The sequence below is a fragment of the Trifolium pratense genome, linkage group LG3 (genome assembly GCF_020283565.1).
Source record: "Trifolium pratense cultivar HEN17-A07 linkage group LG3, ARS_RC_1.1, whole genome shotgun sequence".
Lineage (NCBI taxonomy): Eukaryota > Viridiplantae > Streptophyta > Magnoliopsida > Fabales > Fabaceae > Trifolium > Trifolium pratense.
In genome coordinates this window covers 31,099,947-31,116,532 of record NC_060061.1, presented here as the reverse complement: position 1 = coordinate 31,116,532, position 16,586 = coordinate 31,099,947, and the positions used below count along the sequence as shown (strand labels likewise).

The 16,586-nt window shown below is 35.9% G+C and overlaps 2 protein-coding genes across 3 annotated transcripts; both read right to left on the bottom strand.

Moving 5' to 3' along the window:
- Positions 1 to 648: 648 nt before the first annotated feature.
- Positions 649 to 10,467, bottom strand: LOC123914406 (IAA-amino acid hydrolase ILR1-like 5). Its single transcript, XM_045965552.1, has 5 exons — positions 10,021 to 10,467; positions 9,462 to 9,587; positions 8,413 to 8,727; positions 1,622 to 1,750; positions 649 to 1,154 (listed from the first exon to the last, which is right to left on the bottom strand). Exons 1-5 carry the CDS (start codon positions 10,357 to 10,359, stop codon positions 783 to 785), a joined length of 1,281 nt encoding a protein of 426 aa, XP_045821508.1. The 5' UTR covers positions 10,360 to 10,467; the 3' UTR covers positions 649 to 782.
- Positions 649 to 16,226, bottom strand: LOC123914405 (IAA-amino acid hydrolase ILR1-like 5). 2 transcript variants are annotated; one of them, XM_045965551.1, is made up of 6 exons: positions 15,786 to 16,199; positions 15,489 to 15,614; positions 14,325 to 14,639; positions 13,645 to 13,773; positions 12,760 to 13,177; positions 649 to 736 (listed from the first exon to the last, which is right to left on the bottom strand). In XM_045965551.1, exons 1-5 carry the CDS (start codon positions 16,122 to 16,124, stop codon positions 12,806 to 12,808), a joined length of 1,281 nt encoding a protein of 426 aa, XP_045821507.1. In that variant the 5' UTR covers positions 16,125 to 16,199; the 3' UTR covers positions 649 to 736; positions 12,760 to 12,805. The 2 variants fall into 2 exon arrangements, with proteins under 2 accessions (XP_045821507.1, XP_045821506.1); XM_045965550.1 differs by lacking the exon at positions 649 to 736 and having other exon boundaries at positions 12,662 to 13,177; positions 15,786 to 16,226.
- Between the last annotated feature and the right edge of the window lie 360 nt (positions 16,227 to 16,586).

Below are 16,586 nucleotides of genomic sequence, written 5' to 3'. Positions count from 1 at the left end.
TACATGATATGAATTATATGATTATTGAAACTCATGGTTTATAACCATTAATTTGCTTATCAGTGTCATGTGGTCATTGCTTTATGGTGACACATACTAAACTTAAGAAACAACTACCACATTCCATGTGTCCACTCTGTTATTTTTTGTTAGTTAGAAAGTTAAGCAAAATTATTCATAAAGAAAAGAAACAGGATCTGATTGAAAGACACTTTCAATTCTGTCTACATATATGTAAACCATGCAATATTTTTGAATTTTACTTTTCCTTTTTGTAGTGTGTGCACCATGTAAAAGGTAGCTACTAGTGTTTTGTTTGATTAATAAAGCAAATTATGCAATATTGTTCAATTACCCTTTTAGCCATTAGTATATTTTCAATTTTTAACTACTCTTGCAGAATAAGTAATCTACCTACATGTTACAGTAGAATGAATGAACAGTCTCAACTCTTCGTAAAGTATTTTGCCGGGTTTAACGACAGCTACCCAAAATACGGGAAATCCTTTTCCCGAACCCATACGCGTTTCAACTTTTAAAATAATCACACAAATATTTTTTTATAGATGAAAAATTTTGTATGGATGAAAAATAGAAAATATTAACATATGCTCCAAGTGTATATATCATTTAAGTAATTCATCGAACTGTGAGATCCAACTCGCCAAAACTTTTTATTATAAAAAATAACTCGTCTCAATTTTATGACGAGAAATGTACACTTTTCTGAATATACATAACTTTTAAGTGCATGCATGAATGATACATAAGTAAAAGGGGTTTTACTTAATTGTGAGCTTATTTAAGTACAACTCAGCAACAGCAGTGTGTAAAGCTGCTCCAATTGAAAGAACTTCCTCATCAAGAAAGAAAAATGGAGAGTGTGGGGTGTGAATTGATCCTATTTTCTCATTTCTAATTCCAATGGAATAATACATTCCAGGAATCACTTCTTGATAAAATGCAAAGTCTTCACCTGCCATGACTCTCTTGGCTTCATGGACATTGTCTGGACCAAGCAGAAGTCGGCCAACTCTTTCGACATGTAGATGTAAATCTTTGTCATTGATAACAGATGGATATTGTGTGTATTCTTCTTCCTTGAAATCAACATATGCTTTACATCTATGTACACTTGCTTGTCCTTCAATAACCTGCAAGTATAATTTACCAACATAAGTTAAACAAGTTTGGATAAACAGCTTAATTAAACGTTTATAATATAAATGCTTACCATATTAGTGTTTTCATAAGTTATTTCTGTAATAAAAGATAAAATAAAGCCAAAGTGTTTTCATATAAGTTATAAGATGTTTTCATAAGCTATCATAGAGAGATTATCGTAGTAAGCTGAAAACAGTTTATCTACATGTCTATGCTATTTCCATAAACTATCCCAAACAGTATCACAAGTGCTTATATCAGCAGTTAAACTCAAATAAGAAAATCCAAATAGGCCCACAGAACAAAACTACAATAGCAAAATTCCTTTATGTATTTTCTATTGGCAACAAAGAAATGCACTCTTGTTATGGATTCACTCAACCGTAGAGATGATGCAAATGAAAGATAAACTAGAGAACTTTTTATTAAATGATATCTTCACTTGTCATTGTTATACCTCTTTTAATCGCTGTTTGAAATGGTACATGCTTTCCGTTGTCTGGCTCCTTAGAGTACCTCCAAAATTTACATATGATGGGATCACGTTAAACGCACCCCCTCCATGGACATAAGTAACAGACAGTACCTGTGGCCAAGATATGATGGTTAGTTGTCACCTTGACTTAGAAATTGAAGTTATACTAACTTCTTTGGCATATTTAAAGCAAAAGTAGAAAGCTTATAAAATGCAATAAGATAAGCCTAGACATAACAGCTCTACTATGATAGAGATATGAGCCTTGATAATAAAGTTGGGACTAAGAAGTGGATGGTTTATAAGAGAAAACGTTGGAATAAGGACAAAGAAAAGGGTAATTAAGTAAAAGCTTGTGCAAGTTAGGTGTGTGAGGTGGCATGTGCTTGTGATATACATGACAATAGCGCTATATAAGGAATAAGAAGAATAGAAGAGAATTAGCCTTGTTTTTAGTTATGAGTCAGTGGGTCATCATTGTGATGATTTAGGGAGCACGTCCGTGCTTTGACTTTGAGGGCTATCAATTTCGCGATTGATAGTTTGTTATTTTCTTTTACAGCTTGTCAACCATATTGTACCCAGATTCCATTTATATTTCAATCAATATAATTTCTCTTCCATCATTATTATTTCACTGTTTCATTGTTTGCTTACATTTTACATTCATAATTCCATCAATTGGTCCGACATACCGGATCAAAAACCCGTCGCCGTTATCGATTAATGCCACGGAGACCAGGAATACCTAAAATGGGTGATCGAGTAGCAGCGCTTGAAATTTCAGTAGAAGAGATGAAGGGAACATTGGAAACGTTGGTGAAGCAGATGGCTCTGCTCGTCCAACAGAGATCCAGTTCAGTGAACATACCTGACCCGACGGAAGAACCTATCATTCAGAGAAGCGATGAAGGGGTGAGAGAAGAATCCGTTGAGGCTTCGAACATGAACGAATCTCGTCTAGCCGGAAAGAAAGTGAAGCTTCCCTTGTTTGAAGGAGACGATCCAGTTGCGTGGATTACTCGTGCTGAGATTTACTTCAACGTACAACAAACAGCTGATGACATGAGAGTGAAGCTCTCTCGTCTGAGTATGGAAGGTCCTACCATCCATTGGTTCAACTTACTAATGGAAACGGAGGACAATTTGTCTTGGGAAAAGTTGAAGAAAGCGCTTATTGAGCGCTATGGTGGAAGGAGGCTGGAAAACCCTTTTGAAGAATTATCTACGCTTCGTCAAACTGGAAGTGTAGAAGAGTTTGTCGAGGCCTTTGAATTGCTGTCCTCGCAGGTAGGGAGGTTACTGGAGAAGCAATACTTGGGATATTTCATGAGTGGGTTGAAATCGTCAATTCGTCGTAGAGTGAGAACCCTAAACCCGTCGAATCGTATGCAATTGATGCGTATGGCCAAAGATGTGGAAGAAGAACTCAAAGATGAAGACGATGACGGAGATAGAATATGGGGTAAAAAGTCGTTGGGTCGTAGTGAAGGAGTTGGGCTTGGATCCAAATCTCGTAACAGCTTTAACCCGGCCCAAAAAGAGGTGACCCGGTCCAGTTATTCAGGTTGGAATAACTCGTCAAAGAAAACAGGTTCACAATCGAATTCCAACTCAAATTCAAACGCGAACACATCTATGAGTTCGACTGGACGGAAAAATGATGGTGACCGTCGCGGTGGTGTTGGCGATCGGTGGAGAGGGGTGCGCAGTGAGGAGATGGACCAACGAAGAATCAAGGGTTTGTGTTTTAAATTTGGAGGAAAATGACATCCTACACTGCATAAATGCCCTGAGAGATCTATGCGTGTGCTGATTCTAGGGGAAGGAGAAACGTTGAATGATGATGGTGAAATTGTAGCGTTGGAGGTAGAAGAAGAAGTGGAGGAAGAGGAGACTGAGGCGGAGTGTAAGTTTATTGGAGTTTTGGGAAATATGGGGGAGTACAGAACTATGAAGATTGGAGGAAAGCTTGAAAACATTGATGTGGTTGTGTTAATTGACAGTGGTGCTAGCCACAATTTCATTTCACCAAACTTAGCAACTGCACTAGGTTTGAAGGTGAAACAGGTCACTGAAAAAAAGATTAAATTAGGTGATGGTCACAAAGTAGTCGGCAAGGGGATATGTGAAAATTTGTCCTTATTGATGGGAGGTCTGGAAGTCAGGGTAGATGCATTGGTTCTGGAACTGGGTGGTTTGGATGTGGTGTTAGGAGTGTCCTGGTTATGTACTTTGGGGAAGGTGTTGATGGATTGGAAGTCATTAACAATGCAATTTCGGCATCAAGGGAAATCAGTTATCCTACAAGGTCAAGGAAGGAATCAAGAGAAACAATGTTACTTGAATTCTTTTCTTGCAAATAGGCGTGATGAAGAAGAATGGTGGTTGAAATCTACACAGCAAGAACAAAATGTGGAGGTGGGAGTGAACACAGGGCTACAACCACTGTTAAACAAGTTTGCTGCAATTTTCCAGGACAACATTCAATTGCCTCCTATGAGATCTCAAGCACATCAAATTAAGTTGTTTCCTGACCATGGTGCTGTCAATGTAAGGCCTTACAGGTACCCCATCATCAAAAGGAGGAGATTGAAAGACAAATCAAGGAGTTATTAGAAGCTGGAGTAATTAGACAAAGCATGAGTGCTTTTTCTAGTCTTGTGATATTGGAAAAAAAGAAAGATAATAGCTGGCGGATGTGTGTGGATTATAGGGCGCTAAACAAAGCTACAGTCCCAGATAAGTACCCTATTCCTATTGTGGATGAATTACTTTACGAGTTATTTGGAGCTACAGTTTTTTCAAAAATTGACCTTAAGTCTGGGTATCACCAGATTAGGGTACTTGAAGAGGATATTCACAAGACAGCTTTTAGAACACATAATGGGCACTATGAATATTTAGTAATGCCTTTTGGGTTGATGAATGCACCTGCAACGTTTCAAGCTACTATGAATGATCTGTTCAGGCCTTTCTTAAGGAAGTTTGTTCTGGTATTTTTTTATGACATATTGGTTTACAGTAAAACTATGTCTGATCATTACACCCATCTAGACCAAGTTTTGAGTATGTTGCTACAAAATTGTTTTGTGGCCAATCAGAAGAAATGTAAGTTTGGCTGTGAGTTTGTGGATTATCTTGGCCATATCATTTCTGGCAAAGGAGTAGCTGTAGATCCAGACAAGATTAAATGTGTCAAAGAGTGGCCTGTGCCTAAGAATGTCAAAGGAGTAAGAGGATTTCTGGGGCTCACTGGTTATTACAGAAAATTCATTAAAGACTATGGCAAGATAGCCAAGCCTTTAACTGAGTTAACAAAAAAGGATAATTTTCATTGGGGACAAGAGGCAATTGATGCTTTCACTAAATTGAAGCATATTATGACTACCGCTCCTATTTTAGCATTACCTAATTTTGAGTTGCCTTTTGAAATTGAATGTGATGCTGCAGGAAGAGGCATTGGTGTTGTGTTAATGCAATATAAACAGCCAATAGCTTATTTTAGTGAGGCTTTGTCTGAAGGAAATTTAGCCAAATCTGTTTATGAAAAAGAATTGATGGCACTTGTATTATCAATTCAACATTGGCGCCATTATTTACTAGGCAAGAAATTCTTGGTGTACACTGATCACAAGAGCCTGAAACATTTCCTTCAACAAAGAATCTCTTCTCCAGACCAACAGTGTTGGCTTGCCAAACTATTGGGATATCAGTTTGAAGTGATTTATAAACCTGGTCCAGATAATAAAGCTGCTGATGCTTTGTCCAGGTGTCATGGAGAAAATGACATGCAAGTCTTGTCAAATTTTCAAAGGCAGGGAGGGCAGAAGCCATTGAAAATTTTTAGACAAGATGCTGATTTGAATTTGAATGTCATGGTGTCAGTTCCTAAATGGCTGGAAGGGCAGAAGCTATTACAGGAAGTGGCCCAATATGATCAAATTCAAAAGATGATCTCTGAGTTGACTGACAATCCTGATAGCAAACCAGGATTTGTAGTCCAGCAGGGAATTTTATTATATCATGGGAGGTTGGTTATTCCTGCCACCTCTCCTTCCATTCCTTTGTTATTAGCAGAGTTTCATAGTACCCCTATGGGAGGCCATTCTGGTTTTCTCAGAACATATAGAAGACTTGCTGCTAATCTTTATTGGGTGGGAATGCAGAAGACAGTCAGAGACTTTGTTAGAGCCAGGGGCGGATCCAGTGTTACACGAGGGTGTGCACCTGCACACCCTGAACTTTTAAAAATTCCACATAGTATCTTATTTATTTTAATTTTGCACCCTCTGAATTTTTAATTTTGCACCAAACACCCCAGTTTCTTCTTATCTGATGGTGCACTATGGGAACGCGTGGTAGTGTATCATGGGGACGCGGAGTATTTAATATTCATTTATTACTCCAACTTGTTGGAAAGACGCCATAATTATTGCTTTCTGTCTTTTCATTTTATTTCATTTAGTTATTATTTAATATTTTTTATTATCTCTTCAACTTTTTCTATTAATTCATAGATAAATCCCAAAAATGTAGCCATGCAGGAATCGAGCACTGTTCACGCAAGTCCCCAAATTTGAACTTTGCCATCGAGCTACAGTAGTATTACGTAATTTGTTTGCATATTAAATACATATATGTAATAATTCAATATATGTAATTATTAATTTAATAGAATATATATTATAGCAATAATATTTAATTGAAGGAAAAAATTTGCACCCCCTGACCTAGGGTCCTGGATCCGCCACTGGTTAGAGCCTGTGACATTTGTCAAAGGCAGAAATATGCAGCTACTACACCAGGAGGTTTGCTTCAACCTCTTCCTATTCCTAATAATATCTGGGAAGATTTATCTATTGATTTTATAACAGGCTTACCCAAATCTAAAGGGTTTGAAGCTGTGTTGGTGGTAGTTGATAGATTGTCTAAATACAGTCATTTCATATTATTAAAACACCCTTACACTGCCAAGTCTGTGGCTGAGTTATTTGTTAAAGAGGTAGCGAGACTGCATGGTATTCCTTCAACCATTACCAGTGACAGAGATCCTTTGTTTGTCAGTCATTTTTGGAGAGAGCTTTTTAAATTATAGGGTACTAAATTGCAAATGAGTTCTGCTTACCATCCTGAAACGGATGGGCAAACAGAGGTCATAAATAGATGTTTGGAGAGCTATCTAAGGTGTTTTGCTTCTGATCAGCCTAAATCTTGGGCTCACTGGATACCTTGGGCTGAGTACTGGTATAACACAACTTATCATGTTTCTATTGATAAATCCCCATTTGAGGTTGTGTATGGTAGAAGTCCTCCTAATCTGTTGAGGTTTTTAAGTAATGAAACAAAGGTTGCTTCTGTGGTTCTAGAATTGACAGAAAGGGATGAAGCTTTAACTCAGTTGAAAAATCAATTGTTAAAAGCTCAACAACAGATGAAAGCTTATGCAGATAAAAAGCGTAAAGATGTGCATTTTGCTGTTGGTGAATGGGTTTTTCCGAAGCTTAGACCTCATAGACAACAATCAGTGGTTAAGAGAATTAATCAAAAGTTGGCTGCAAGATTTTATGGGCCATTTAAAATCATTGAGAAAGTGGGGGCAGTAGCTTACAAGCTTAAATTGCCTGATGATTCAAAAATTCACCCTGTTTTTCATGTGTCCTTGTTAAAACGTGCTGTTGGAGATTATTCAGTGCAAGGAACTCTTCCTAAAGAATTGGATATGACAATAGAAGAAGACATATATCCTGAGAAAATTTTGGGTTCTAGGATTACTTGGCAAGGTGGCAATGCTGTTCCACAAAGCTTGATACAATGGAAGAATAAATCTTTGGAGGATGTCACGTGGGAGGATGGTGTGTTTCTTGTCGGGCAATTTCCAGAATTTAGCCTTGAGGACAAGGCTCTTTTTGAGACAGGAGGTATTGATAGAGCTATGAGCCTTGATAATAAAGTTGGGCCTAAGAAGTGGATGGTTTATAAGAGAAAACGTTGGAATAAGGACAAAGAAAAGGGTAATTAAGTAAAAGCTTGTGCAAGTCAGGTGTGTGAGGTGGCATGTGCTTGTGAAATACATGACAATAGCGCTATATAAGGAATAAGAAGAATAGAAGAGAATTAGCCTTGTTTTCAGTTATGAGTCAGTGGGTCATCATTGTGATGATTTAGGGAGCACGTCCGTGCTTTGAGGGCTATCAATTTCGCGATTGATAGTTTGTTATTTTCTTTTACAGCTTGTCAACCATATTGTACCCAGATTCCATTTATATTTCAATCAATATAATTTCTCTTCCATCATTATTATTTCACTGTTTCATTGTTTGCTTACATTTTACATTCATAATTCCATCATACTATTTTTTACGACGAATTTAATTACGAAATAGAAAATGCTTGGATATTTATCTAAGCAAGTTCTGGCTAACCATACATGAGAGAGTTGGTTGTTATTGATTGTAGAGGGTTATTTATCAGGTAATGTGACTCTTAACACTAATCTTGCATTTCTTATCAGCCTCATTTCGTAAGAATAAGCCAGCGTTGTTCTAGACATGATGGAGCAAATAAAAAAAAATTCTTAAAAAATGAAGATAAATTCACCTACACTTCTAGCTATATAAAACAACCAAGTTCCAAAGAGAGAAACCAGAGAATAAAAGTTGATGCATGGTGACAGATCCACAAGTTTCGTAAAGTTTCTCATTCAAATTTGAGGCAACAAAATGCTATGGATAAATCTTCTTTTGGAAGTAAAGAATGAGAGTAGCACATACTTGACTGTGAAGAGGATCAACTTCCCTTGAGACAAGTTGTTGCAGTGCTAATATTGTAAGTGATGTAGCCAGCAGTGGATCTACAGTCTGGTGGGGTAATGCAGCATGACCACCTACACCAACAATTTTTGCCTCAAAAATGCATCCAGCAGCTGTAAAAGGCCCTGGAATCGATGCTATGGCTCCAGTAGATGTCATATCATCAATATGCACACCAAAAATTGCTTCAACGTCTTGCAGAACACCTTCTTTTATCATTTGTGAGGAGCCTCTACCTCCCTCCTCGGCAGGTTGGAAAATAAGTCTCACAGTTCCCTAAATGCAAAGGTCAGAATTAGAACATCAAAAACACCAACAGAAGAAAACATCTACTGACATCTTTCTGAACATGTGCTACGACACTAGGCAAATGACAACTCATTAGCCAATATCTATACTACTTTATTGGTTATTTTATCGTAAAGGAACAAAGAGCTGATCATTTAGTAAGTTTGATCTGTTGGAACATTGTTGGTTAATATATTTTGGAATTAATCCAAAATTCTGCTCTATCTACACTTTTTATTATAGATGCAGTTCAAGTAATTACTAACTTTCAATGAACTTTGATCAGGTAACTAGCATGTCATGGTAGCCCAAGTTGTGAAGTAGAGTTGAAAGCCTAGAGAGTCTATCAAGTTCTACCAGATTCGGTGTGATTGTGGAAGGTTAAGTAGTTATCTAGCAAGGCTGAGATACAGATATCTAGATCCAAGCCTTTTTTTGGCCATGGTTAGCCCAAAATACGACATCTTCGCATAGACACCGATAATAATTTAAGAAAACTAAAGTGATTGAATCAAATAATGTGTTGGTGTCTGACACAGACACGCCTTTAATCTGAAGTGTTGATATACACTTATTACTAATCTAAAGGGAAATCTTTTGCTAAAACTAAATTATAAGAATGCATTTTCCAAACAAAAATTATAATTATAAGAATGCCAAGGTTAATCTAATAATTGAAGATAAAAATATAAAAGAGCAGAAACAGTGAATTTGAAAAGAACCTTAAGCTTATCTTTGCGCTGATTGAGCAACTTTGCAGCTCCCAATAGCATAGTAGTATGAGCATCATGTCCACAAGCATGCATTCTGCCATCAATTTTGCTCTTGTATTCCCACTCAACAAGCTCCTAAGCAACCATCACCAACATCAGATCAAATATTCACTTATTTCAAAAACAATATTTTCCTCAAGGAACAAAAGAACAAGTGTGTCTTTGGTTCAACGGACACTGCCACCGCCACATCGACACCGATAATAATTTAAGAAAATTACATAATTCAGTGTAATCATAAGTGTCGATGTCTAACACCGATGCATGTCTGACACCAGGACACGCCTAACCTGAGGAGTGTCCAGCCTCATAGATTATAAGGGGAAGCTAAAATTTGGAGCTTTAGCCTCCACAGCTGATTTTAAGTTCAACTCACTTTTACACGGTATACAGAAACAAATCATTTCACATTCAACTTAGCCGAAATCAATTTTATAGAATCAATTCAGTTAATTTATTTTTAGCGCAGTAGAACCAAACACAAGGTAAAAGAGGTAAGTGTACTAACCTGCAAGGGGAGAGCATCCATATCAGCACGAATAGCAATAATGGGAGGAGAACCAGAGCCAATTTGGGCAACAATACCAGTTTTTGCAACTGGGTATGTATAAGATATACCAAGTTTGTCAAGTTCACTGCGAATAAGAGCACTTGTATTGTGTTCTTGAAAACCCAATTCTGGGTATTGATGAATCTTTCTTCTAATTGAAACCAACCAATTATTTTCCTTTTGAGCTGAAGTTAGAATTTGTTGAGCATATGCATTATCCTGATCATGCTCACACTTTACCATAGTAGAAAGGGAAGTCCATGACAGAAACACAACAAGAACATGAATGGCTGCCATCAAATCAAATATTATTACACTCAAACTCTATCTCTGTCGGTGTTCTTTTTTCCTTTTTATTTTTTTGTCTCTTTCAACTTGTAAACCAATAGTTGACCCTCGTTTATCATGGGTTTTCTTTTTGAGATATGATAAAAATACGATATCGTATTCTCTACGGTCACAATCCAGTTATCGAAATATACATAAAATATTAAAAAAAAGTTATGTTAGAAAAATGTGTTTAAGTAACATTTATCTTTCTACTTCATCTACTTCTTGATTAATATAACAAAAAGTTAATTTTTTAGATAAATTGGAATATTGATGTATTTAGTCTATAATATTGTCCAGATATATCAATAACTCAATGTATTTAAATAGTGATCTTTTTCTTATATTAAGGACAGAAAGAAGGAAAAAAAAGTGGATTTTGAACCCAAATTTTATGTGATCAATAAAAATGTCAAAAATTGATCGGTCGGACGTCATGACTAAGTTTGAATCTCAACTTCTTCACACAGACATACGCGGCTCAAGTGCTTCAGATTCATTCCAAACTCACTCCTTTGCAGAGGCGTCTCATGCAAGTTAACGGTAACAAATCCTATAGTTCGTGTGCACCCTCTGTGACTAATACGCTCTTCACAACACTCTTGGGACAGTGAAATCCATCTCTATGTATCCCCTAGTCCCAAACGGCAGTTGTCACAGCACATGCGACTATAACTCTCTTCCCTTATATAAAGGCAAACTTTGGCGTCAAGGTACACAATTCAATCACTTTTCACTTTCACTCATACATGATCACACATTGACTTCAGTGTTGGAGTGCTAACATGTTTTGCAAGCATGCCTCACGAGATCAATCCTTGATTTTAGCAATCAAGAGTACATTAGAGGGAAACTTACCGAAACATTTGGTGTGTTTGGTTTCAAAGATAAGTTGAGAAGAGAGAATAAGTAAGATAGAGTATGAGAAGAGAGAATGATGTAAGAAATAGAATGAATTTAATGTATTGTTTGGTAAAAGAGAATGAGTAGAAAAATAGAAAAGAGAGAAGTATCTTTATTTTTTAAAAGGACAAAAACACCCTTTGATAAAAAATTACTTATGCAATTAAGCTGTTTACTTAGCACATTTTCTTTTAAAATTAGTTTTATTTAATTCAAATAATTATTAATTAGATGATTTAAATTAATGTATCCTGTAGAACTCAGTCATAAAAAATTAATGTATATAATTTATGAAATCTAATGACTTTTTTTTACGGTTTAAATTTAATAACTTAAAAGTGACAAAATTACTAAATTAATTCGACATAATTATAAAATATAAATTTGTTTCAATCTTTATCTCCTTTCAACCTCAACGAAATGAACCATGAATGTGGCTTAATCCATCGCCCCTACCTTCTCCACCATGGTTTTCCTATCTGGATGTGTATTTATATCCACTTATCACCATATTCTCCAAGCAGAAAAAATAAAATTGGAGCAAGTATTTGTTGAACTTCGAGAAAAATTTTTAGGGATTGAAAAAAAATAAACTTTTGTCTGTAATTTTTTTTAGGAACAAATGAACAATACACAACCACAAAGACATGGGCAAAAAAGTAAAATCCAAATAAATAGCCACTTCTCTCCACTTTCTTCGCTCCTTTGAAGAGAAACTGAAAAGGTGTGGGACCCACAGATTAAGACTCTCTCTTTCCCATTTCTCTTCATACCAAACATGAGAAATTGGACTTTTCTCTTCAAACTCTCTCTCCCCAAGTTCTCTCCCTTATTTCTCCCATTCCAAACATAGGCTTTAGTGACCACGACTACTATCGCTAAACACACTTTCCGGGTACTCGTGGACGAAGGCAGCTCTTGTGACATCATGTACACCGTCAGACCAATTTCCAACTTAGGATTGTGACAGAAGAATTTAACGTCGTATTCTGAAAGTGAACTCAAGGGTTTCAATGGAGCAATTACCCTTCTATGGGGCACTCTGAGCCTCCCTAGGTTGCCAGAGAACGGTGGGCCCTACAAGGACTATAGAAGTCCAGTTGGTCTCATGTGAATCCACTTACAACTGTATATTAGAAAAGTCGGCTCAAGCATCCTTGGGAGTTGTACCATCCACCATTCACTTGAAGTGGATAATTATGGTAAATGCTAATTTGAAAAAGGCACGACATTGTCCCTGAAACTCCCAAAAGGTCTTGAAGGATTATTTATTTAAAATAATCATACAAATATTTAAATAAATCATGTAGTAGTAAATATTTTTTGCGATTAATCTTGTATAGATCATTTAAGTAATTTGTCGAGCTTTGAGACCTAATTCTCCAAAACTTTTGATTATAAAAAAAAAATTAAATAACTCGTCTCAATTTTATGACGAGAAATGTACACTTTTCTTGAATATAAATAACTTTTAAGTGCATACATGAATGATACATAAGTAAAAGGGGTTTTACTTAATTGTGAGCTTATTTAAGTACAACTCAGCAACAGCAGTGTGTAGAGCTGCTCCAATTGAAAGAACTTCCTCATCAAGAAAGAAAAATGGAGAGTGTGGGGTGTGAATTGATCCTATTTTCTCATTTCTGATTCCAATGGAATAATACATTCCAGGAATCACTTCTTGATAAAATGCAAAGTCTTCACCTGCCATGACCCTCTTGGCTTCATGGACATTGTCTGGACCAAGCAGAAGTCGGCCAACTCTTTCGACATGTAGATGTAAATCTTTGTCATTGATAACAGATGGATATTGTGTGTATTCTTCTTCCTTGAAATCAACATATGCTTTACATCTATGTACACTTGCTTGTCCTTCAATAACCTGCAAGTATAATCTACCAACATAAGTTAAACAAGTTTGGATAAACAGCTTAATTAAGCGTTTATAATATAAATGCTTACCATATTAGTGTTTTCATAAGTTATTTATGTAATAAAAGATAAAATAAAGCCAAAGTGTTATCATATAAGTTATAAGATGTTTTCATAAGCTATCATAGAGAGATTATCGTAGTAAGCTGAAAACAGTTTATCTACATGTCTATGCTATTTCCATAAACTATCTAAAACAGTATCACAAGTGCTTATATCAGCAGTTAAACTCAAATAAGCAAATCCAAATAGGCCCACAGAACAAAACTACAATAGCTAAATTCCTTTATGTATTTTCTATTGGCAACAAAGAAATGCACTCTTGTTATGGATTCACTCAACCGTAGAGATGATGCAAACGAAAGATAATCTAGAGAACTTTTTATTAAATGGTATCTCCACTTGTCATTGTTATACCTCTTTTAATCGCTGTTTGAAATGGTACATGCTTTCCGTTGTCTGGCTCCTTAGAGTACCTCCAAATTTTACATATGATGGGATCACGTTAAACGCACCCCCTCCATGGACATAAGTAACAGACAGTACCTGTGGCCAATATATGATGGTTTGTCACCTTGACTTAGAAATTGAAGTTATACTAACTTCTTTGGCATATTTAAAGCAAAAGTAGAAAGCTTATAAAATGCAATAAGATAAGCCTAGACATAACAGCTCCACTATTTCTTACGACGAATTTCTTTACGAAATAGAAAATGCTTGGATATTTATCTAAGCAAGTTCTGGCTAACCATACATGAGAGAGTTGGTTGTTATTGATTGTAGAGGGTTATTTATCAGGTAATGTGACTCTTAACACTAATCTTGCATTTCTTATCAGCCTCATTTCGTAAGAATAAGCCAGCGTTGTTCTAGACATGATGGAACAAATAAAAAAAATTTCTTAAAAAATGAAGATAAATTCAGCTACACTTCTAGCTATATAAAACAACCAAGTTCCAAAGAGAGAAACCAGAGAATAAAAGTTGATGCATGGTGACAGATCCACAAGTTTCGTAAAGTTTCTCATTCAAATTTGTGGCAACAAAATGCTATGGATAAATCTTCTTGTGGAAGTAAAGAATGAGAGTAGCACATACTTGACTGTGAAGAGGATCAACTTCCCTTGAGACAAGTTGTTGAAGTGCTAGTATTGTAAGTGATGTAGCCAGCAGTGGATCTACAGTCTGGTGGGGTAATGCAGCATGACCACCTACGCCTACAATTTTTGCCTCGAAAATGCATGCAGCAGCTGTAAAAGGCCCTGGAATCGATGCTATGGCTCCGGTAGATGTTGTATCATCTATATGCACACCAAAAATTGCTTCAACGTCTTGCAGAACACCTTCTTTTATCATTTGTGAGGCACCTCTAGCTCCCTCCTCAGCAGGTTGGAAAAGAAGTCTCACAGTTCCCTTTAATGCAAAGGTAGGAATCAGAACATCAAACACACCAACAGAAGAAAACATCTACTCACATCTTTCTGAACATGTGCTACGACACTAGACAAACGACAACTCATTAGCCAATATCTATACTATTTTTATTGGTTATTTTATCGTAAAGGAACAAAGAGATGATCATTTAGTAAGTTTGATCTGTTGGAACATTGTTGGTTAATATATTTAGGAATTAATGCAAAATTCTGCTCTATCTAAACTTTATATTGTGGATGCAATTCAAGTAATTACTAACTTCAATGAGCTTTACATCTGGTAATTACCATGTCACGGTAGCCTATAGTTGTGAAGTAGTGAGTTGAAAGCCTAGAGAATCTATCAACTTCTACCAGATTCAGTGTGAATGTCCGAAGGTTAAGTAGTTATCTAGCAAGGCTGAGATACAGATATCTAGATACAAGCAATTTTTTGCCATGGTTAGCCCAAAATACGACATCGTCGCGTAGGCACTGATAATAATTTAAGAAAACGAAAGTGATTGAATCTACTTATGTGTCGGTGTCCGTCACAGACAAGCCTTTAATCTGAAGTGTTGATATTACAATTATTACTGACCAATAAGTTGTAGAATACCAAAGCTCTGAAAATCAAGGTCTACAGGCAAAACTTTTGATAAAACTAAATTATAAGAATGCAATTTCCAAACATGCGAAAACGTGTTCCGACAATCAACACATTTTTATACCGTTTGCATTCGACACTTTTGGGTTCCAAACAAAAATTATAATTATAAGAACTCCGAGGTTAATCTAATAATTGAAGATAAAAATATAGAAGAGCAGAAATAGTGAATTTGAAAAGAACCTTAAGCTTATCTTTGCGCTGATTGAGCAACTTTGCAGCTCCCAATAGCATAGTAGTATGAGCATCATGTCCACAAGCATGCATTCTGCCATCAATTTTGCTCTTGTATTCCCACTCAACAAGCTCCTAAGCAACCATCACCAACATCAGATCAAATATTCACTTATTTCAAAAACAATATCATTTTACATTCAACTTATATTTAGCCGAAATCAATTTTACAGAATCAAATCAGTTATTTATTTATTTTTAACGCTGTAAAACCAAACACAAGCTAAAAAGGTAAAGTGTAGTAACCTGCAAGGAGAGAGCATCCATATCAGCACGAATAGCAATAATGGGAGGAGAACCAGAGCCAATTTGGGCAACAATACCAGTTTTTGCAACTGGGTATGTATAAGATATACCAAGTTTGTCAAGTTCACTGCGAATAAGAGCACTTGTATTGTGTTCTTGAAAACCCAATTCTGGGTATTGATGAATCTTTCTTCTAATTGAAACCAACCAATTATTTTCCTTTTGAGCTGAAGTTAGAATTTGTTGAGCATATGCATTATCCTGATCATGCTCACACTTTACCATAGTAGAAAGGGAAGTCCATGACAGAAACACAACAAGAACATGAATGGCTGCCATCAAATATTCTTAAACTCAAACTCTATCTCTGTCGGTGGTTTTTTTTTTTTTTTTCCTTTTTTGCCTCTTCCAACTTTCTATACATGTTAGATGCACACATATGAAATAAAAAATAAAAAAAAATTAAAGAAAAGATTATTAAAGTAATATTTATTAATGTGATTATTTTTTTAATTTATGTGTCTGTGTCTAAATTTTGTGTCTAAATGCTTGTGTTTATTTATGAGTATCTCCTATACCAATTGTTGACCCTTATTTATCATGGATTTCTGTTTTTTTTTTTATTACGGGTCTTGCTAACGAGTATTCTGAACATTCTTTAAGGATCCTATATTAAGAAATTGTTCTTCAAAAATGTCAAATAGGTCAATTTTCAATGCAATGCACAAACTTTTATAAAAAGTTACTCCCTCGTACCACATACATGTTACTTTGACATTTTTGTCCATATTAAGAAATATG